The 24,156-nt window shown below is 40.2% G+C and overlaps 1 protein-coding gene across 9 annotated transcripts in view; it reads right to left on the bottom strand.

Annotated features, from left to right (window-relative positions):
* ASCC1 (activating signal cointegrator 1 complex subunit 1) overlaps positions 1–24,156 on the bottom strand; it is a 146,447-nt gene that overhangs the window by 54,933 nt on the left and 67,358 nt on the right. For all 9 annotated transcript variants that reach the window (XM_042961252.1, XM_042961253.1, XM_042961255.1 and 6 more), the window contains one exon: positions 3,292–3,428. In XM_042961252.1, the coding sequence (XP_042817186.1) occupies positions 3,292–3,428 (137 nt within the window). The remainder of the gene's footprint in view (positions 1–3,291; positions 3,429–24,156) is intronic.

Genomic DNA, 24,156 nt, shown 5'->3' on the forward strand with positions numbered 1-24,156 from the left:
ACAATCTAAGTACATCAAGTACAAAAGCTAAGATCAAAGAGTATGAATAAAAAAGTTAAATGAGAATTCTACTCACCAGGGCTGTAAGTGTGTGTGGCTATATGTATGTATTTTTAGGAGACATTTTTCCCTTGTTAGGGAAACAAGGCACTTCTAACCAACCTAAACAGCCAATTCTGAGTCTCATTCTCCTCAGAAATAAGTTAATTTTGCACTATGTGCTTTTTAAACAAGTATGTGTGGCAGAGGAGAAAGTAGGAGAAGAGGGCTGGCGGGGGGAGGGGTTGCTTTACTAGCTGGTTTCAAATCTTTTCAGCTTTTTGAAAAAAGCCTCTTCAAAAAAATTTTTGCCTGCACTGCAGATTTTTGGCAGTGTAACTCTGTCCTATTTCAAAAGCTTTGCTGAATTTGAAAAACTACAATTACTGTTTTCATCCTGTCATGTCAAAAATTCTTAGGAACTATTAAGGCTGCTCTTCATTTCCTATGCACACCAACCCTGACATGCTTAAAGGGCTCAGATTTGGCATTTAGTCACAAAAGGCACCAGGAGACATAAAAGGGAAGAACTCAGCTAAATCCTCACATAGCTCAGGATAAAGCTTCAGTGATTAAAAACCTGTGGCCTGATTTTCACAGGTAAGAAAACAAACACTTCCCTAAACAAATAATTTATCTACCTTTAAATTTTTCTTAGCAGGATTACCCTCATGGCAGCCAAGAAAGTGCAGCTGCTTTCCGTTTCGTTTGGCAAAACATGATCTGGAAATAAGTTAAAGTATCAGGACTAATTCCTAAACCAGATAAAATTTGTAAGGTAAAGCATAAAGTTGTATCGTATGCAAGGAAATTGCAAATATCTAATTACAAACAATGATTTTGCATGTTAGGTTAAGATGGAGAGAGAACAGTTAGGTCCATCAGTGAGCAAAGATCAAGACAAAGAAGTATTCTTTGCAGACTGCAAACCCAGTCAGCTTATGATTTTGCTCAAGAAAAATACCTTGTCTTCAAAACTGTAAAGAAATGGCCCACAAACAAGTCACCCTATTACATAGTTTTATTTACAGCATATATAAGAAAATGTAACCCTTTTACCTTGCCTTACGCAATGAACTAGGTAACCCACTTCTACAAGGCCATATCAAAATAGTATGGGGGGGGCGCCTGGGGGGCTCAGTCTGTTGAGCATTCCACTCTTGATTTTGGCTCAGGTCATGATCCCGCGGTTCATGAGTTTAAGCGCTGCATAGAGCTCCACACTAACAGTGCAGAGTCTGCTTGGGATTCTCTCTCTTCCCCTCTCTCTGCTCCTTACTTGCTCTCTCCCTCTCTATCAATCTCTGTCTCTCAAAAATAAATAAGAAAACATTAAAAAAATAGTATGGGACCTAGGGGCGACTGGGTGGCTCAGTTAGGCGTCTGACTTCGGCTCAGGTCATGATCTCATGGTTCAGGAGTTTGAGCCCCGTGGTCAGGCTCTGTATCGACAGCACGGAGCCTGGAGCCTGCTTCGGATTCTATGTCTCCCTCTCTCTCTGCCCCTCACTCGCTTGCACTCTGTGTCTTTCTCTCTCTCTCTCTCTCAAAAGTAAATAAAAGTTAAAAAAAATTGGGGTGCCTGGGTGGCTCAGTCGGTTAAGCGTCTGACTTCGGCTCAGGTCATGATCTTGCGGTCTGTGAGTTTGAGCCCCGCATCAGGCTCTGTGCTGACAGCTCAGAGCCTGGAGCCTGTTTCAGATTCTGTGTCTCCCTCTCTCTCTGACCCTCCCCCATTCGTGCTCTGTCTCTGTCTCAAAAATAAATAAACGTTAAAAAAAAATTTTTTTTAATTAAAAAAAAATAGTATGGGACCTGAATATTATAAGTGACCAAAAAAGCTGTTCAAGTTATTTAGTTTTCAAATTTCTCTTACTCTTCGTCAGTCTTAAGTAAAAGGAGTAAAGGGTAGGGAAGAGATGATTCTTTAAAATAAAGCTGTTAGGTCAGATGTACATGTAAATTAACATTTTATAGTAAAAAGAACTCTACCCCCAGAATAGCAATGCTTTCCCCGAGCCAAAACAGACTGCTTGGACAGTTTTTGGTATCCTTACCGACTCAAACAATACTACCTGTATTTAAAAAAGAAAATTAAAGTGCATTTCTGAAATACAATAAACACCTCAGTAGGGAATCATGTTATTTATGTAATGTTTGAGTTACTGTGGTAACAGAATAATGGCCCTCCAGAGATGCTCATGTCTTATTCTCTGGAATTTGTAAATACGCTACCTTACATGGCAGACAGACTTTTGCAGATGCGATCAAGGTTAAGGAGTTTTAGACAGGATGATTATCCTGAATTATCTGGGTGTGTTCAGTCAAATTCACGCGTCCTTAAAAGCAGTGAACCTGTTCCTACTACGGCCAGAGATAGAGAAGCAGTAACAGAAGGGTCGGAGAGATGCAGTGCAGCTGATGATGAAGATGATGAAGATGATGAAGACAGAGGATTTGGTCACTAGCCAAAGGATGGGAGTGACCTCTAGGAGATGGGCGTGAAGCGCAAGCAAATGAACTCCTCCCCTGAGCCCCCAGAAAGGAACACAGCCTCGCGGACACTTTGATTTTAACCCAGTGAAAGCCATGTCAGACATCTACCCCAAAAAACTTGAAGATAATAAATTTGCATGGTTCTAAGCACCAAGCTTGTAGTAATGTGTTCTGCAGCACACACAAAAAATGAATACAGTAGTCTATCCTGTTCAACAGATAATGAAGAGAATTTCCTTTTGGAGAAAATAATGGGATATCCTATTTTTTTTTTTAATTTTTTTTTTTTAACGTTTATTTATTTTTGAGAGAGAGAGAGACAGAGCATGAATGGGGGAGGGGCAGAGAGAGAGGGAGACACAGAATGGGAAGCAGGCTCCAGGCTCTGAGCCATCAGCCCAGAGCCCGACGCGGGGCTCGAACTCACGGACCGTGAGATCGTGACCTGAGCTGAAGTCAGATGCTTAACCGACTGAGCCACCCAGGCGCCCCTGGGATGTCCTATTAAGAACAAAATTTGCCTACTGACCAAGTAAAATTTAAGGTAGAGTCTTTCCATAAAATTTTGTAAATACATGCTTTAAATCCATTTTAAGCTTTTCAGACAACGTTCCAATGGTTAAGTGTTAACAACTGGGTGAGTCGACAAATCTTGCTGCCGTGTGACTCAGCTCCCTAGTGCAAAAACAAGTCTGTGGCACCAAAAAGAAGCCAGTATGAGGTGACCACCCTTCCCCATTCCTGTAGATTACTCACTCAATGAATTCCTCTTTACACTGCTGTAGCATCTCACACGTCTGCTGGATCTCTTGCTCACTCAAAAGTACCAACATTCCAATAGTTAGGTGAAGCTTTCTGGGATTCTGGAAAATGGTGCTATCAACCCCATGATCCTGTTATCAAAGGGAGAAAAATAAGAAACTCAGCCCACATAAAAGTAAATGGCAGGAGGGGTGCCTGGGCAGCTCAGTAGGTTAAGCGTCCGACTTCGGCTCAGGTCACGATCTTGCAGCTCGTGGGTTCAAGCACTGCATCAGGCTCTGTGCTGACAGCTGGGAGCCTGGAGCCTGCTTTGGATTCTGTGTCGCTGGCTCTCTCTGCCCCTCCCCAGCTTATGCTCTGTATCTCTCGCTCTCAAAAATAAATAAACATTAAAAAAAAAAAAAAGTAAATTGCAGGAATACAATTTAGAGTCCAGAGATAAGCCCATGCATCTATGACCAACAGATTTTCAACCAGGTGCCAAGTCAATTTAATGGAGAAAGAAGAGCCTCATCAACAAATGGTGCTGGGACAACTCAATAACCCCATGCAAACAAATGAAGTTGGACCCAAACCTCTACCATATACAAAAATTACATCAAAACGGATCAATGATCTAAATATAAAAGCTAAAATTATAAAACCCTTAGAAGAAAGAGTTTTCTTAGGGGAAAATCTTAATGACCTTGGACTTGGCAATGGATTGTTAGATATGACATCAATGGTATGGGCAACAAAAGAAAGAAATAGACAAATGAGACTTCACCTAAATTAAAAACTTTTGTGTATCAAAAGACACTATCAAGGAAGTAAAAAGACAACCTACAGAATGACAGAAATATTTGCAAACCATGTATCTGATGAGGGTGTATATCTATAATATATAAAGAACACAACTAAAAAAAAACCCCAATTTTTAAAATAGAAAATGAACTTAAGTAGTCATTTTTCCAAAGAAGAAATACAAATGGCTAACAAGCACATAAAGATGGTAACTTCATGAGTCATTAGGGGAATGCAAATCAAAACCATAAGATACCATTTCATACCCAGTAGGCTGGCTATAATCAAAAAAGTAGAAAATAACAAATGCTGGCAAGGATGTATTTAATGGATACAGAATTTCCTCTTGGGGTGATGAAAATGTTTCCGAATAATATGGAGCTGGTAGATGCACAACTCTGTAAACGCACTAAATGCCATTCAATCATTCACTTTAAAATGGCTAATTTTGTGTTATGTGAAATTCCCCTCAAGAAAAATTGTTTTGTAAAAAAGGAACTGACAGCCTGATATAATGGCATGCCCAGGAAAAACAGAATGCCATCTAAACGTAGGCTCTCAGAATATCTTTTGCTCCTTTATCAGCTTTGTGAGGCCCAGAGCAACCAGGCCTTTTATGGGATTCCCCAAAGAACAATATACTCTTTATAAAAAATGTTGCTTCTATCTTAGCAGACACTGTAGTATTTCCAGGTAAAATACTATGTATTAAGAATAAATTCTCCCAAGCAAAGAGATGAGTGAAAAATGAATCTGGAGAAATATCTAGACACTGGAGTTGCCACATCAAATATAGCTATCCTTTTGTGTCATTCATCATTCCCTGCACTTTAAATAAAACATTTGTCTCTGGGTAGCAAAAATAGTAAATATGCTCCTATATCTTCCTTTAAAAAAAAATGACGTGAGGAGCACCTGGGTGGCTCAGTCGGTTCACCGTCCAACTCTTGATTTCAGCTCAGGTCACAATCTCAACAGTTCCTGAGTTTGAGCCCCACATCAGGCTTCAGGCTGACAGCACAGAACCTGCTTGGGATTCTCTCTCTTCCTCTCTGTCTCTGCCCCTCCCCTGCTCATGCTCTCTCTTCCAAAACAAATGAACTTAAAGTGTAAAAGTCAGTGATATTTACTGTATTCACAATGTTATGCAACCATCAGCTCTCTTTACTTTCAAAACTTCTTTCACCCCATAAAAACATTCTATAATCATTAAAGAATCACTTCCCGATCTCCATCATTCATCCCCTGATAACCTCTAATTTGCTTTCTGTCTCTTTTGATTTGCCTATTCTGGATATAGCATATAAAAGGAATCATATAATATATATGACTTTCATGTCTGGCTTCTTTCACTTAGCAAGTACTCAAAGCTCATCCAAGTTGTACCACGTATTGGTAGTTCATTCCTTTTTATGGCTGAATAATATTCCATTGTATATATAAAATAACTGGTTTATTCATTCATCCCTTGATGGCCGTTTGCGTCGTTTCCATCTTACAGATATTATAAATAATGCTGCTATAACATTCATGTACAAGTTTCTGTGCCACCATGTTTTAAATTCTTTTGGGTATATACCTAAGAGTGGAACTGGTGGGTCATGTGGTAATTCTATGCTTAATTTTTTGAGGAACCACCAAACTGATTTCTACAACAGCTGAGTCATTTTACATTCTTAGCATTACTGTACAACGGTACCTATTTCTCTCCACCTTTGCCAACACTTACTACTTTCCTTTTAGGGGTGCCTGGGGTGGTTCAGTTGGTTAAGCATCTGACTCTTGATTTCCATTCAGGTCATGAGCTCACAATTGTGAGATCAAGCCCCACACTGGGCTCTGTGCTGGGCATGGAGCCTGCTTCAGATTCTCTCTCTCCCTCTGCCCTTCCCATGCTTGTGTGCGCATGTGCACGTGCTCTCTCTCTCTCAAAAAAAAAATCTTTATTACAGCCATCCTGGTGGGTATGAGATGGTATCTCACTGTAATTTTGATTTGCATTTTCCTTGTTCACCTATGACGTTGATCGTCTTTTCATATCTTTGTTGGACATCTCTTCTGGAGAAATGTCTATGCAAATTCTTTGCCCATTTTCTGTCTTCTTATTGTTGAGTTATGGAATTCTTTATATATCCTGATACTAGTCCTATACCAGACCATGAATCCCTTTTGAAGGTAAGTAGGTCTCAAGTTTTATTACATTCATTCTGCAAATGAAGACAAGGAAAAGAGTTGAGAATCTTCTCCTCCAACAAGAGCAAAGCTATAATTCTATTTTTGAATTGCAAGTTCTGGGCCCATATTCTAATCCTTGGACAAATAAACCATCCCAAAGGCAGAGAAATGTATTTCTCAAACACAGCTTACATTCTGTTCTTGGTTTGCCAAAGACTGCCTAATTTTTGCCTTGGCAACAGGAGTTAATGGATTATTCATTTTGTAAGTGTTAATGGAGCTTGAGCTATTTTTATATCTGATGAAGAGTTTTGTGATTCTACACATCAACCCAAATTGCCTCATTTAATGAAAGTGATTTTAAGGAACAATCAGCTTTGAATGTGTCAAGGAAGGCAAAGTGCAGTATTTGTCACCCCAGCTGCTCTAACCTTTGGCAGAATCTGTCATTTTAGAAAGGCATGCGAAGTGTTAAAAAGCCCCTCAAAAGATTCCAATATGCACAACTCCATCCCAAACTACAGTTGAGAACTGCTCCCTTAGCAATAAGAGCTAATATTTTTTTAGCCCTTACTCTCTTCCAGGCATTTCCTATGCACTTTACATAGACAAACACCCTATGAGGAAAGATGTATTATCCCCATTTTACAGATGAGGAAACTGAGACAAAGAAATAAAGTCACTTTCCCAAAGCAACACTGCTAGTAAGGGATGAAGCCAAAATTCAAACCCAAGCAGTCAGGCCTGCACTTTTTATGAATATTATATTGCCTCACTAGTAACAGCTACCCAGAAGAGGCTGGGACAATACGATCATCACTCAAAGGCAAATCCTTACACATTTCAACAAAGCTCACACAATAAATGGATTTCATCATTAAACTAATAGCGCAAATCCCATAATTCTCCGAAAATTGATATTAATATTTGCCTTTTCTTGATATGACACCATAAAAGCATGATCTATAAAAGAAAAAAAGGATGACTTGAACTTGATCAGAATCAAAAACTCATACTTCAAAAGACTCCATTAAGAAAATTAAAAGAGGGGAGCCTGGCTGGCTCAGTCAGTGGAGCGTCCGACTTCGGCTCAGGTCATGATCTCAGTTTGTGGGTTCGAGCCCCACATTGGGCTCCGTGCTCACAGCTCAGAGCCTGGACCCTGCTTCAGATTCTGTGTCTCCCTCTCTCTCTGCTCCTCCCCTGCTTGCACTGTCTCTCTCTCTCTTTCTCTCTCTCTCTCTCAAAAAAATGAATAAACATTAAAAAAAAAAAACTTAAAAAAAAAAAAAGAATATTAAAAGACAAGGGGCACCTGGGTGGCTCAGTCAATTAAGTGTCTGATTCCTGGTTTTGGCTTAGGTCGTGATCTCGCGGTTCATGGGTTTGAGGCCCACATCAGGCTCTGCGCTGACAGTGCAGAGCCCTTTCTCTCTGCCCTTTCCTTCTTGTGTTCTCTCTCAAAATAAATAAAAAATAAGAAAAAAATGAAAAGACAAGAAACAGAGAAAAATATCTTGGAGAAAAATATTTACAAATCATATATTTGATAAATATAAATATATTAAAAATTCTTAAAATTCCATAATAAAAAGATAAATAATCCCACTTAAAAATGAGCAAAGAATCTGAATAGACATTTCACCAAAGAAGATATACTAATGACTAAAAAACGTGTGAAAAGATGTTCAGTATCATTAGTCATCATGGAAATGCACATCAAAACCAAAATGAGGGGGCTCCTGGGTGGCTCAGTCAGTTAAGCATCCAACCTCGGCTCAGGTCATGATCTCATGGTTCATGAGTTCCAGCCCCACATCGGGCTCTGTGCTGATAGCCCAGCATCTGGAGTCTGCTTCAGATTCTGTGTCTCCCTCTCTCTCTGCCCCTCCCCTGCTCATGCTCTGTCTCTCTCTCTCTCTCAGAAATAAATAAACATTAAAAAAAAAAAAAAAACCAGACAATAGCAAGTGTTGGTAAGGACATGGGGAAACTGAACTGCTCACAGATTGCTGGGTTAAAGGGCCATGACATCTGCAATGCACTCTAAAGTAGTTCAAAAAGAAAGAAAAAAAATAAAAGAGAGAGAGAATGATAAAACTAAAATAGAGTAAAATATTAACTACGGGTGAAAATGAGTAAAGGGTAGTGTCCTTAGTCTTCCAACCTTTCTGTGAGTTTAAAATTATTAATATCCTATTGCTGCTGTAACAAATTACTACCAACTTGACAGTTTAAAACAGCACAAACTGGGGAACCTGGGTGGCTCAGTTGGTTAAGCGTCCGACTTCAGCTCAGGTCATGATCTCACCAGCTCGTCAGTTCAAGCCCCACGTCGGACTCTGTGCGGACAGCTCGGAGCCAGGAGCCCACTTTGGATTCTGTGTCTCCCCCTCTCTCTGCTCCTCCCCCACTCATGTTCTGTCTCTCTCTCACTCTCTCCTTCAAAAATAAACAAACATTAAAAAAATTGTTTAAATAAAGAAAATAACACAAATTTTTTATCTTAGTACCTAGCAGAAGGAAGCTCTAGAACTTTTCTTCCCTTACCTTACTCTCTGAGAGCCTATCACTTCAGTCAACCTAAGTTTGCTTGCCAAGACAACACTGAATACCGGGGGGGGGGGGGGGGGGGGGGGGGGGACACGACCATGGAGAACACAAAAGAGCAGGAAAAAGAACAGATGGAATACCTAAAGGCCACATGATATGAACTCTTTTGGAGAACTCTGAGTCATAAGCCTTCAGTCTTTAACCGTATGGGAGGTTATATAATGTATATGTAATCCTATTGGACAGTCTTTCAATAAATGAAGAAACTCCCTGAATTGTAGCAATGCCATCTATTGAGAAAACCTTTTCTCTTACTGAATTATCTAAATTTAATGTGGAATGAGAGGCCCCTGGGTGGCTCAGTTAGTGAAGCAGTCAGTTAAGTCTTGATTTTTGGCTCAGGTCATGATCTCACAGTTTGTGGGATTGAGCCCCACAGAGGGCTCTGTGCTGACAGCACAGAGCCTGCTTGGGATTCTCTCTCTTCCTCTCTCTCTGCCCCTCCCCCAATGCACATGTTCCCTCTCTCAAGATAAATAAATAAACTTTAAAAAATTAAATTAATGTGGAACTAATCTTCAAGGCAGTGACATAATCCTCTAGAGCCATTATTTTTCTTTGCTCAGAATACATCATATTCCCAGCCACAAGCGTCTTCACTGAAATGAACAAAGACCAACATCAAATTCTGTACTCCAGGGGTTTTAATTACACTGGGCCCTGCTCCAAGTTCACCATTACTCAGAGCTAGAACTATTTTATTCCATTAGGTTGGACAACCAAGCTGGCGCCTGAAAGTTCTAATGGTGGTGACTTTCCACCCAACAAGAATAAGCAAAGGGTGAAGTAACAGAATTCCCTAGGGCAGGTGTGCCTAGATTGAAGGGGAAAAAAAAATGTTTCTTATGGCTAAGCCATACCATAAGCCTCAGTTTCTTTATTTGTTAGATAAGGTCTCATCCAAGGAGAAAATGATGCACAAACTACCTCCACAGAAAGCATATGTGCAGTCCTAACCCACAGTTCAGAGTTCAAAGTCACAGTCTTACTGAGCAGTCCCAGGTGCAAGACCTTAACCCTCTCATTCAAACTGCAACTCCATGATCTACCATTAGCCATCACCACACCATCACAGGCCCTTCATTGATTGCATTTTTAATCCAGCACCTGGGCTCCACTGCGGCAGAAATGCTGGCAATGCTATCAGCATGAACAAGTAATAAAGAATAGTGAAATCTAAAAATGTCAAGCTTGGGGAAAAGGCCAGTAGAGAGAAGTATGGATTAGATCACCATGGAGCATTCACTCTCTCTGCTTCCTTAAAGCCCTAGGTAGAACTCAATCATCCTCTCCACGCAGATGGGATATAATCAGGTGCATCTGGCAGAGCCGTCAGCAAGCAGAAGGGAAGCCTCCGGGCCGTTACATGTGAGTTAAGAAAAGAACACCTATGAATCTAACCCAAACCTGTACCACCCAGAAGCACTTGCCTTGACAGTACATGCTGAGAGCCAGAGACATAAACAAACAAACAAACAAATCCTCAATTAAATTCACATATATCATCTTCTAGGAGCTCCAGGCATAACAAAGGTTTGTGCTTTAGCTAAGGCCTTTAACCCAGAATACAGAGTCTAGGGTCCTAATTCCAACTCTGTTACAAACCAGCTGTAATTAGGCAAGCCGTTTAACTTCTGACCTCGGTTTCCTCCTCTGTAACATAAAGGAGATGCCTCATTTACCTCTACGTCAAAGGTATTAAGAATTTTTTACGTGCTCCCACAAAACCTATAATTAAGTACAAAATAGGATTTGTGAGGGATCCACCGATTCACTTCTTGATATTCCATGCAAAGAAAAAGAGGAAATAAACATGGAAGCCTTCCCTGTGCTCATTATATTTTCTTTCTTTTTTTAATGGCCAAATCCCATAAAATCACTTCTGGGCAGGTGACACAAATCTCATTCACGTCGGAAAGTTATTCAAACAAGGCAGACTGGTGAAAAGAACATTAATTAGTCTTTGCAACCACACAGGCCTACGTTCAAATTCTAATTCTGCCACCTATCAGCAGTGTGACTCAATCATTCTGAAACCCAACTTCATTATCTACAAAAAAGACAACATTTTCCTCTCAAAGTTGTTCTGAGGATTAAAAGAAATCTGGTACATAGCAGTATGGAATAAATACAGGCTCCCCCTTCTTCCTGCTTCTTATGTGACCATTTACCACTCTAAACAAATGCCATCTTTGCTCTCGTTTACAAAGCACCATCAAGAGCTAAATTAGGCTCTGCTAAGTCATTTCTATGTAAGAATGTTCACAAACGCTGACTTTGAGAGTCTCTATATGTTATTAATATCTTCAGTATTAATATCTTCAGATACTAAAGTATCTTCAGTTGAATAAGTTTCAGAAAAGAGTTTGAATTCTTGTGGCTTATAAATTCTGTCCAGATGTAATTACAGGAAAAGTGGAAATTCTTAAAAACAAAGGACAGGGGTGCCTGGGTGGCTCAGTCAGTTAAGCATCCGATCTTGATTTCAGCGCGGGTCATAATCTTGTGGGTTCATGAGTTTGAGCCCCACATGGGGCTTCTCACACTGACAGTACGGAGCCTGCTTGGGATTCTTTCTCCCTCTCTCTCTGCCCCTCTTGTGCGCTCTCTCTCTCTCTCTCTCTCTCTCTCTCAAATAAACTTAAAAAGCAAAACAGGGGCGCCTGGGTGGCTCAGTCGGTTAAGCATCTGACTTCGGCTCAGGTCATGATCTCACGGTCTGTGAGTTCGAGCCCCGCGTCAGGCTCTGTGCTGACAGCTCAGAGCCTGGACCCTGCCTCAGATTCTGTGTCTCCCTCTCTCTCTGACCCTCCTCCGTTCATGCTCTGTCTCTGTCTCAAAAATAAATAAACATTAAAAAGAAATTAAAAAAAAAAAAGCAAAACAAAGGACAAATATTGAAACATCAGATTTTACGCTGACCAGAAAAAAAAGAATGCACTAAATACTCTTCCCCATTAAAAAGGAGCAAAGAGCATCTCCCCTTCACTAAAGAATGGATCCCTTTTGTCTTTGACGAGCACAATGAAGAGTCAAACCTACTTTTCTTAAAGCTTAACTATTCCTCCATAAGTAAGGTGTAAGCACTAATTAACAATCCATCTACCAACCTATATTTATTCCCAAAGAAAGACACCGATCACTCACACATTAGTAATGGATTAACAGTATACCACCTCTTCAAGGCAGACCCTTTGCTTCTTCCTGATGCCATGCTTTCCTTCATCTCCCATACTGTCATCCGTGGTATTATTACAAAAAGAGCTAACATTTACACAGTACTAGCTAGGTGCCATGCTCTGCATATAGCTTAAACACCTTAATTTATTGACTTATTTACTCTTCATGTCAACAGTAAGATAGGTGCTATTGTTATCCCCACTTTAGAGAAGACTTCTGAAACATTTCTTGAATATGTCCCCTCCTGAATACACCAGCGATCTAGTCTCTTTTTTTCCAACAGACTACATCAGTAGATTCTGACTGCTAGCTGCCTTTGGTACCCCACTCCTTAACTCTCAATCCATTCTCCACACTGCCTTCAGAATTATTTTTCTACAATGCTAAGTTAATCACATGATCCCTACTTAAATTCTTTACTAGTTCCTGACTATAAGATATACCTCAAATCCTTAACCCCCCACAAGATCTTTTACCACCTGTATACCATTTACCTTCCCACTCTTCCCTACCCTACCCACTTTCTAGATTCCAATCTTAAAAAACTCCTCACTCTCCCCAGAAAACAGCAGACTAGAATGCTGCCATACCTTGCAAGTGCCATTTCCTCTGCCCAGAATGCTCATCCCCCATTTGCCAACCTGGCATAAACTTTTGCTCTTCCTTCAAGACTCTGCCTCCCTCATTAAACCTTTTTCATCCACTGGAGAACCTCTTCCATGGGTACCCACTGCAGTCCCTTCTAATGGCACCTATCTCACAGTGCTATAACTATTTCCATAAGAACGCTATTTTTGCTGCCAGAGTATGGCATCTGCAGGAGTCCATTGTTAGTACATAATACATAGCCTGGCAAATCGCAGACATTTAATAAATAGTGAATGAATTCGTAAACAAAAAACATTTACTTGTTCATAACAACTGTTGCCATCCAAATGATGTAATATATGAATCTTGTAAAACATTTCTTACTTTCCTACCCCATAGGAGGACTCAGGAATTTACAAGTTTTCTTACTACCAAGGACAATTATTCCATCTCCCTCCTAAATTAGTTCATAAGATAATTACAAATCCCACAACTCTCCTTATATATGAAGAATCCTAAATTATATACCAAAGCTTTTACATATAAATTTTCTTCAGAGGAATAACACTAAACAGAAAAATAATCCCAATTGGGGGAGGGGAGACCCAGAACCATTAGTCATTTCTGCCCAGTGTCAGCCTTCACACTACAATGTGAGCAGAATTATGTAGTTTCTGGAGCTATAACCTATTCAGGTTCTCCAGGCAGCCTGAGAAATCCCCTGTTGCTATAAGCCCTCAGAATGTTCCACCAAACACAGTTTTGAATTACTGTTTTTCATTACTGATGTGCTTTCTACCGTACCCTGCTGTGAGATAAAATGGAATTATAGCAGCATTACCAGCTATAGAATGACTGAGAGATATACAAGGTTTTAATATACTTCTTGAACTCACAGTGAGACATCTTTGAATCTTAATGCAAGAGAGGAAAGAGTAAAAAAATAAGGCACAGTTTATCTGCAGATCACACAAATGAAAAATACCTTGTTGATGTCTGTGAGCAGCTAAATCCTACATTAAATACTCAGGCTCAGAGAGTTGAAGCACAGGGATGATCATGATAATGTCTGTAGTGAAATAACATTTCTTATAAATTGATCAGCACAAAAGAAGGTGATTTCAGAAAACGCTCTTCTAAAAGGTAAGTTCAGTTTCCTTGGAGAGTCAAGGGTAAGGTCAAGGACGAGCATGCTACCAAATAAAGAGAAAAGAGGCCAAGTATTTGAAAGGGAGAAGAGTTCAAGGAAGGGTGAGGGAAGGATAGGATGAGACCTGGGAGTAGAAAGGTCATCTGCTGTATCTAAAATGTGACCTTCACAACAATGTTTAAAAATGAAAACTGGGGGGCCTGGGTGGCTCAACTGGTTAAGCATCTGACTCTTGGTTTCAGCTCAGGTCATGATCTCACAGTTTGTGAGCTCAAGCCGTGTTGGGCTCTGGGCTGACAGTGTGGAGCTTGCTTGGGATTCTCTCTCCCTCTCTCTCTGCCCCTCCCCTGCTCGCAGGCTCTCTCTCAAAAATAAATAAGTAAACATTTTTTAAAAATGAAAATTAATATCTGTGGTAGGCAGGATTCTAAGAATGGCCTTCAATGACTCTCAGCCTCATATAACCCCCTCTCCTCCTCTGACTGGGGGGTGGAACTTGTGGATGTGATGAGACATCACTGCTATAATTATACTATGTTACATGGCACAGCTGACCTTAAGATAGGGAGATTATCCCAATGCACCTGACCTATACACATGAGCTCCTTAAAAAAGGCAGAGGGTTCTCTGATGACAAAAGTCAGAGATTTGAAACACAAGAGGAATTTAATAGAAGCTAGTCAAGGAAATGGGGCCTTCAGGCCTACAGCCACAGAGAAGTGAATTCTGCCAATAACCTGAACACATGTGGAAACAGATTATTACCCAGGGCCTCCAAATAAAAGACCAGTTTGGGGGGTCATCTGGGTGGCTCAGGTGGTTAAGCATCCAACTACTGATTTCGGCTCAGGTCATGATCTCATGGTTCATGAGACTGAGCCACACATCAGGCTCTGTGCTGACAGTGCAGAGCCTGCTTGGGATTCTCTTTCTCCCTCTCTCTCTGCCCTTCCCCCACTTGTGATCTCTCGTTCTCTTAAAATAAATAAACTTATGGGGTGCCTGGGTGGCTCAGTCGGTTAAGTGCCTGACTCTTGATTTCAGCTCAGATCATGATCTCACAGTTCGTGAGTTTGAGCCCCATATCGGGCTCTGTGCTGAATCCTGCTTGGGATTCTCTGTCTCTCCCTCACTCTCTGCCCCTCCCCTGCTCACTCTCTCTCTCTCAAAATAAATAAATAAACATTAAAAAAAAAAAAAAAAAAAAAGACCAGTTTGGCCAACACTTTGATCTCAGCCATGTAAGACCCTAAGCAGGAAACCCACTGAACCCACCAGGTCGTCTGATCTACAGAACTACTACAGGACTGTGAGATGGCAGATAGGTATGTTTTAAGCTGCCAAGATTGAGGTAATTTACTATGCAGCAACAGAAACTAATACACTAAATAGGGTACAAATATAAACTAATAAACTCATAGTTCATAGTACCTTTCACCCCTCCCCCCCAGAGATCCCAAAAGGACTTGATATATTTGGCATAGGCTACACAGGAGGATAAATTCACCTTTTAAAAATAATATTAATATTTGATAATAATGTTAATAAATTACTTTAAAAAGATCCTTCCATCCTGATTCAGGATGAAAGATGGACATCCCTAATGAACAAAAGTTCTTCTTTTTTAAACAATTAGGGAATAAGAGGGGCACCTGAGTGGCTCAGTTGGTTGAGCATCTGACTTCAGCTCAGGTCATAATCTTGTGGTTCACGAGTTTGAGTCCCACATCGGGCTCACTGTTGTCAGCATAAAGCTCGCTTGGGATCCTCTGTCCCCTTCTCTCTGTCCCTGTCCTGCTTGCACTCTCTCTCTCTCCCGAAAAAATAATAAATAAATAAACATTAAAAAAAATCACTTACAAAACCAAAACAATTAGGGAATAAGAGATGATTTGAAGTTGAAAAACCCAAGCACAACTAGGAAGGCTTTGCTATTCTTTTTCTAAATCCTCAAATACTATGTATATTACTATCCAATTTTAGTAAAGTCTGGTCTCATTGAAATACTTGCTCGGGGCACCTGGCTGGCTTAGTCAATGGCGTGTGACACTCTTAAATCTCAGTGTTGCCAGTTCACGCCCCACGTTGGATGCAGAGATTACTTAAAAATAAAATCTTAAAAAAATAAAAATAAAAAAAAAACCACTCACTGAAAGACTGGTGAAACTGGTTAACAGACAGTCATCAAATATCTTCAATTTCTTTATTTTTTCAATATAGTTTTTACATTTTATAAGTAATCTCTATGCCTAATGTGGGACTCGAACTCCCGACCCTGAGATCGAGAGTAACACGTTCCACCAACTGAGCCAGCCAATTTCAATTTCAACACCACTCACGTAATTTCCTGCAGTGACTCCCAGAACTAACCTCCTGTATTTGTTATATTGCATTGTATGAATTAGAGCAGTTACTAGGTCGCACACAACCCTGTACCATTCACTCTACTTTAGGATGGCAGCACCCGCTAACTGCAATATCTTGGGCAAGTTACCCTCCCTAAATTTCCGTTTCTTCATCAGTTAAATGGAATACTAATACCTATCACACAGGGACAGACTGCAGATTAAACAAAATAAACACAGGAACACTATCCAGCACACTGCAAGAGCTCAACAATTACTTGCTATTTCATATGTCACTCAATGTTGAATAAGTGAATACAAATAGTGGTAAACCCAGCCCTGTTTATCATATTACAAATTATTAGAAGCATTGTTCATAATAGCCCAAAAGTGGAAACAACCCAAATGTTCGAGTGATGAATACAGGAACAAAATGTGGTATATACCCATACAATGGACTATTTTTCAGCCACAGAAAAAATGAAGTAGTGTTACATGATAAACCATGGATAAACCTTGGAAACTTTATAAGTGAAAGATGCCAGACACAGAAAGCTACGTACCATATGATTTCATTTACATGAAATATTCAAAATAGACAAATCCATGGTGAAAGTAAATGAGTGGTTGTCAGAGTTTGGGAGGAGGAGGCAATGGGGAGTAACGCTTAATGCATAGGGATTTCTTTTGGGGGGCAATGGAAATATTATGGAATTAAGACAGTGGCGATGGTAGCACAATGTAGTGAATATATCACTGAACTGTGCACTTTAAAAATGGGAATTTTATGTTATATTAATATCTCAATTTCAAAATATATGAGAATATCTCCTTTAGCCCACGGAAAATTAACTCCCATAGCACTTGTCCTTCTGCCATCAATAACTATAAAAACGAGATAAAATATATAAAACAAATGTTTCTAGACATTAGATTAACAGATGGTCCTGAACGGTGACACCTACGTTAGGAGAAAAAAGCAAACTGAACCCCATCCTGGCTTTTTGAGTGGAGACAATTTCCAGACAGTGGCACAGAGTGGGAAACCCAGAGTCCAGTGATCCCAATGAGTTGAAGTGACAAAAAGTGGAATTCAGGAAATGAATGCCAAGGCAAATAAAATTTGAAGGGCCAAGTGTGAAAGAGGAGGAAGCTAAGTTTAAAAAAGATGGGAAGGGGGGAGCTCAAGAGATCTGCATAAAGTCTCTTTGAGACTCTGGCTGAACAAAAATCTGCACATGCAGAGGGTGAAATCCACAAGACAAGAACAGAAGCTGTAAGCCAAACAATACCCAAAGCTCAAAGAGCAGGTAAACACTCAAGTTCTCACCAGCCAGAGGGGACAGACCATTCTGTCTGTCTAGGGCTAAATTAGCCCTAGAGTAAAGAATACTCTATTCTGTCCTTAAGGGGCTTAAAAACAAGCTTTGGGAGTACCTGGGCAGCTCAGTTGGTTAAGCGTCCGACTTCGCTCAGGTCATGATCTCACAGTTTGTGGGTCTGAGCCCTGCGTCAGGCTCTGTGCTGACAGCTCAGAGCCTGGACCTGCTTCGGATTCTGTGTCTCCCTCTCTCTCTGCTCCTCCCCTACTTGTGCTCTCTTTCTCATTCAAAAATGAATAAAACATTTAAAAAATTTTTTAAATAATAACAATAATAATAACAAGCTTTGGAATGATTATGCTGATCCACAAATAACTGTCTTCCTGAACAAAATTTTAAGACTCTCTAAAGAGAAAAAAAGTTGCTCTTAATGAAGTAAATTCACAATGTTCAGCATCCAATAAAAAATTACCATACATGCAAGGAGAAAAATGTGACCCATAAGTATGTAAAAAATCAGTCCACAGAAATTGATCTAGAATGCTATCATACTAATGGTATTGGTGGACAATGAGTTTAAAATAGCTATTATAAATATGCTCAATAGTTCAAGGAAAACCTAAAGATACTGAGAAAAGGGTGTTTTAAAAAAAGAAACAGGGGGCGACTGGGTGGCTCAGTCAGTTAAGCATCCGACTTCGGCTCAGGCCATGATCTCATGGTTTATGAGTTCAAGCCCCGCGTCAGGCTCTGTGCCGACAGCTCAGAGCCTGGACCCTGCTTCGGATTCTGTGTCTCCCTCTCTCTCTGCCCCTCCCCTGCTCATGCTCTGTCTCTGTCTCAAAAATAAATAAAACATTAAACAAATTAAAAAAAAAAAGAAACAGAACTTCAACAGGTAAAAAATAAGAGCAAAAATGAAAATCCCATTGAATGGGATTAATAACAGATTAGAAACTTGAAAAAAAAATCAGTGAACTTGAAGACATAACTACAGGAACTATCCAAACTAAAGCAAAGGGGGGGGGGGAAGTATGGAAGCAAAATGAACAGAACTTCAGTAACCTGTGTACCAGTATCAACTGATCTAATATATATGTAATCAGAGTTCCAGAAGGAGAAGAGGAAAAGAAATAATAATGCCTGAAAATTATCCAAACATGGAGCAACATCAGCACAACAGCATCTAATAAAATCCAAGCCCTCATTCCCCCATGAAAATACCAAATAAACAACAAAAGACAGACCAATGTAGCTTTGGGAAAACTCTAGAAACTAATTACAAAGCAGCAACAACCAAGCAAATGCCTAACCCTAACCAAGAGAAAGCTGTACTCAAAATGGTAGGAAATTTCAAGTTTTCTCTCCACCCTTTGCCAGACTCCTTCCTCAGGGGAGCACAACAGGTCAGGAGGAAGCCACTCAATTTCCACTCGTTCATGAGGGCTGAAGGAACAGTGAAAGTAGCCTGCAGTGTTCTGGCTTGTTAGGTGGCTGTCTGAAGAACTGGTTTCTGTCCTGCCTGACTTGGAGTGCTGCTGGGAACAGTGGCATAGTCTGGACAACATGCTGGAGGCCATAAGTAATGCTGAATTCTGCCTATGAAGCAAGAGAGCTGCAGGAGAAAGCAGACCTACAGTTATCTGGGGGCAAGAGATTATAGGCAAAGGAATACAACAGAACTACAAAAGGCTCCAAAAAAAAAAAAAAAAAAAAAGCAGTGGTGAAATCTTAGAGAAATTAAGGCACTTAACAGCAGCCATGTATATGGCTTGGCACACACACAGGCCAAGGAAGACACATCCCCAGAAAAGATTTGAGAGGACCCGAAACAAATCTGAGACAATTTAAGCAGCAAAATAATTAAGCACAATAGTAAATTATAAGCACATGGAAAAAACTGAAATTCATGAAACCATACCAATAATAGATAAATTTAAAAGTAAAGAGAGAAGGAAGGTGTCCACTTGTATGAGCATGTAGAAAGCTGAATACCAAATGCAGAGTAAGTACTAGAGTTAGAAAATTACCATTTTGAAATCATCATGGTCAAGACCGGATCAAGTCAAAATCATCAATGGCGGCTAAGTCCAGGGGAAATGTTGATGAGGAGAAGGGAATCTGCATGACCTTAGAATATCTCCCTACAGACTTATTAGTTGTAAGGGAGATACAATATAGTTATTATACTTAGGAGAAATCGGGCAAATCTTGACTGGATATAACATCACTTATGAAAAACAGATGAACATTTATGCCCCCAATGTGATATTTTCATAAGAATACAATGTCACCTATGCAAATACTCTGATTGAGAAAGTATAGGGGCTGCCTGGGTGGCTCAGCCAGTTGGGCATCTGACTTAGGCTCAGGTCATGATCTTGCAATCAATGAGTTTGAGCCCCACATCAGGCTCTGTGCTGATAGCTCAGAGCCTGGAGCCTGTTTCAGATTCTGTCTCCCTCTCTCTCTGTCCCTCCCCCACTGATGCGCTCGGTCACTCTCTCTCTCTCTCTCTCTGTCTCTCTCAAAAATAAACATTAAAAAAAAAAAAGTATAACATCAAGCTAACCATGAGGAAACACAGGACAAATGCAAAAAGAATGCTGTTTTTAAGGCTTATTTTTTTTATTTGAGAGAGAAAGTGCAAGCACATTGGGGAAGAGGGAGAGAGAGAGAATCCTAAGCAGGCTCCATGCTCAGGGTGGAGCCTGAGGTGGGGCTTGATCCCACAACCCTGGGATCAAAACCTGAGCCGAGGGGCACCTGGGTGGCTCAGTCGGTTAAGCAACTGACTTCGGCTCAGGTCATGATCTCATGGTTCATGGGTTCGAGCCCCGCATCGGGCTCTGTGCTGACAGCTCAGAGGCTGGAGTCTGCTCAGATTCTGTGTCTCCCTCTCTCTCTGTTCCTCCCTTGCTCATTCTCTGTCTCTCAAAAATAAATAAACGTTAAAAAAATTAAAAAAAAAAAAAAAAAGACCTGAGCCGAAATCAAGAGACGGACACTCAACCAACTGAGTTACCTAGGTGCCCCAAGAATGCTCTGTTTTTAAAAGAATGTTGGAAAGGACTGTATTCTTCAAAAATGTCAATAACATAAAAGTCAGAAAGGCTATGAAATGCTCCAGCTAAAAGAGGTTAGAAAAGGCCCTTCACCCGTGAGGCTGAAGGAAGGCAGCTCTTCAGAGCCAGCAGGGAGTTATACAGAACATCAGTTCTCTCTCCCAGAGAGAACCTGCTGCACGAGGGATAAAAGGAGCAAAAAAAGACAAATAATAGTCAAGGGAAGAAATGCAACTATTAGGGTAAGGCCAGAGAGCAAAAGGAACAATGAGACGAAGGTTACTTTGCAAGGTTGGGGAGAGGAACATATTGGCCAAGTAGATGGCGGGCGAGACTCTTGGAGGTCTATGCACAACTCAAGCCAGTTTTCCAGTAAGTCTTAACCCTGAATGCTACAGCAACAAAGAATGGTCTTCAAGTCTCAACCCAGAAACAGGACTAGAAACTCGGTGGAATTGGCATTACTGACTTTCCCAGTACACAAAACTAAACCATAACTTGAAGACCTTCCCTAAGAGGAGTGGTCACGGTATCTGTATCCCAGATTGGAGGAACAGGGAAGGCCCAGGGAACTTCAACAAACAAATCAAGGCACACGTGGTAGAAGGTCCAAACACTCTACCACTATAAGCAAGGAGAAGCTTTGTAGAGGACTGACCAGTGGGATAGAGCGGCCAAAACGCAACAACAGAGTGCACGCAACATACATCAAAAACACTTCCTAAAGTGCCAACCCTGGACAGTGTATGACCCCCTTTTTAATAGAGTAGTACTCACAGGTGCAGGACACATAACAAGCTATTAAAACACGCAAAAGACAGAAACTTAGCCAAAATGACAAAATGGAAGCATTCTCCCCAAAAGAAAATTCAGGAAAAAATTACAACCAGAGAATTGCTCAAAACAGAACAGAGGTTAAACATAAAAACTAAATGCAATTCCTGACCTTACCCTGGAACTTGTATTGGAAAGTTTATAAAGGATCGATCATATTAGAGCATATGAGTATTTGTTATACTATTTCTTTTCCCAATTTTTATAAATTTTAAATTATTTCCAATTAAAAATAAAAAAGCAACTAAACATCTTACACATAGAGGAACAAAGAATTTTAACAGATTTCTTATCAGAATCTACATAAGCCAGAAGACTATGGAATAATGTCTTTATGGTGCTGAGAGAAAAAAACTATCAACTTAGAATCCTATAGCCAGTAAAAATTATCTTTCAAAAAAGATGACCTAAATAATTTTTCAGACAAATAACAGCTGAGAGTAAGTGTTTCCAGAAGACTTGAACTATAAGAAATCTTACAGGAAGTTGTTTCTATAGAGAAGCAAAATTAATGACAATGAGACAAAGTCAGAAGTAAAGAAAGAGATGATGTAGTGTAAGGTTCCTCACTGTACATAAAATAGTGTAATATTATCTGGAGGTGATGAATTAAGGACGTACATTGTATACCTTAGAGCATTTGCTTAAAAAATGAACAGGTATAGCTAATAAGCCAATAGAGTTGATGAAATTAAAAATTTTAAACACCTGGGGTGCCTGGCTGGCTCAGTCAAAAGAAGTGTGCAACTCTTGATCTCAGGGCCATGGGTTTGAGCCTCATGTTGGGTGTAGAGACTGTTAAAAAACAAACTTTAAAAGAAAAAAAGTAGCTGTTTAAAAATAAAATAGGGGTGCCCGGATGGCTCAGTCAGTTAAGTGTCCGACTTCATCTCAGGCCACAATCTCATGGCTTGTGAGTCCAAGTCCCGCACTGGGCTCTGTGCTGACAGCTAAGAGCCTGGAGTCGACTTCAAATTCTGTGTCTCCCTTTCTCTCTGCTCCTCCCCTACTCATACTCTGTCTCTTTAAAATGAATAAATGCTAAAAAAAAATTTTTTAATAAAATAAAATTTTTAAACACCCTCAATTCAAAAATTGTAGGAAAAACTTGACCAATGAAAAGACAGGATAAAAAATTGCAAAATGGTAGATCTAAAGCCATCCATATCTATAATTACATTAAAAGTAAATGGTCTAGGGCCACCTGGGTGACTTAGTCGGTTAAGCATCCAACTTTTGGTTTCAGCTTAGGTCATGATCTCACAGTTTGTGAAACTGAGCCCTGTGTCGGGCTCTGCGCTGACAGCACGGGGTCTGCTTGGGAATCTCGCTTATTGCTCCTCCCTACCACCCCACCCCCCCGCCCCTGTCTCTGCCCCTCCCCTGTCCACACACTCTCTCTCTCAAAATAAATAAATAAACATTTATTTAAAAGAATGTCCCCTCTCACATTTTCTATTCAGCACAATACTGGAGGTCCTAGCAATGTAATAAGTAAAAGAAGTAATAGACACGTAGATTAAAATGGAAGAAGTAGGGGTGCCTGGGTGGTGCAATTGGTTAAGCATCCGACTCTTGATCTCGGCTCAGGTCATGATCTCACAGGTTTGTGAGTTCACGCCCCACATTGGACTGTATGCTGATGGTGCAGAGCCTGCTTGGGATTGTGTCTCTCCTTCTCTCTGCCGCCCAACCCCCCCACCCCGTACACATGCCCTCTCTCTCCAAGTAAACTTAAAAAAATTTTTTTTAATTTTTTTAAAAATAGAAGAAGTAAAACTATCTTTGTTCACAGATGGTATGATTATATACATAGAAAATTCTTTTTTTACATTTTTAAAAATGTTTATTTCTGAGAGAGAGAGCGAGCAAGTGAGCATGAGCAGGGGAGGGGCAGAGAGAGAGAAAGAGAGACACAGAATCCAAAGCAGGCTCCAGGCTCTGAGCTGTCAGCACAGAGCCTGATGCGGAGCTCGAACTCATGAACTGTGAGATCATGACCTGAGCCGAAGTCGGATGCTCAACCAACTGAGACACCCAGGCGCCCCTATACATAGAAAATTTTAAGGAAACAACAAAGTAACTTGGTGTGAACTGAATTGTGTCCCCCTAAAATTCACATTGTTGAAGTCCTAATTCCCAGTAACTCATAATGTGACTATACTTGTAACTACGGCCTTTAAAAAGGTAATTAAGGTAAAATGAAGTCCTACAGGTATGCCCTAATCCAATATGGTGGTGTTCTTATAAAAAGAGGAGACTAGGGCACAAACACACAGTGAAGACCATGTGAAAACATCAAAAGAAAACAACCATCTACAAGCCAAGTAGAGAAGCCTTATAAGAAACCAGCCCTGGGGCACCTGGTTGGCTCAGTCTCTAAAGTGTCTGACTTTGGATCAAGTCATGATCTGTTGGTTTGTGAGGTCGAGCTCCACATCTCTTTCTCTCTCTCCCAAAATAAATAATAAATAAACTTTAGGAAAAAAAAACAGAAGAAGAAGAAGAAGAAAAAACCAGCCATTTTAATACCTTGATCTCAGACTTCCAGTTTCCACTGTGAAAAAATAAATTTGTATTGTGTAAGCTATCCAGTGTGTGGTATTTTGTAAGAGAAGCCCTAGCAAACTAATACACAATTACAAGAATTGATAGGTGAATTTAGCAAGGTCACAGGATACATACACAGTTTAACATACAAAAATCAGCTGTATTTCTTTTTCTTTTAACTGTTTATTTATTTTTGAGAGACAGTATGCCAGCAGGAAGAGGTAAAGAAAGAGGGGGACAGAGGATCTGAAACA

Source organism: Panthera tigris, chromosome D2, assembly GCF_018350195.1.
Source record: "Panthera tigris isolate Pti1 chromosome D2, P.tigris_Pti1_mat1.1, whole genome shotgun sequence".
NCBI classification, from domain to species: domain Eukaryota; kingdom Metazoa; phylum Chordata; class Mammalia; order Carnivora; family Felidae; genus Panthera; species Panthera tigris.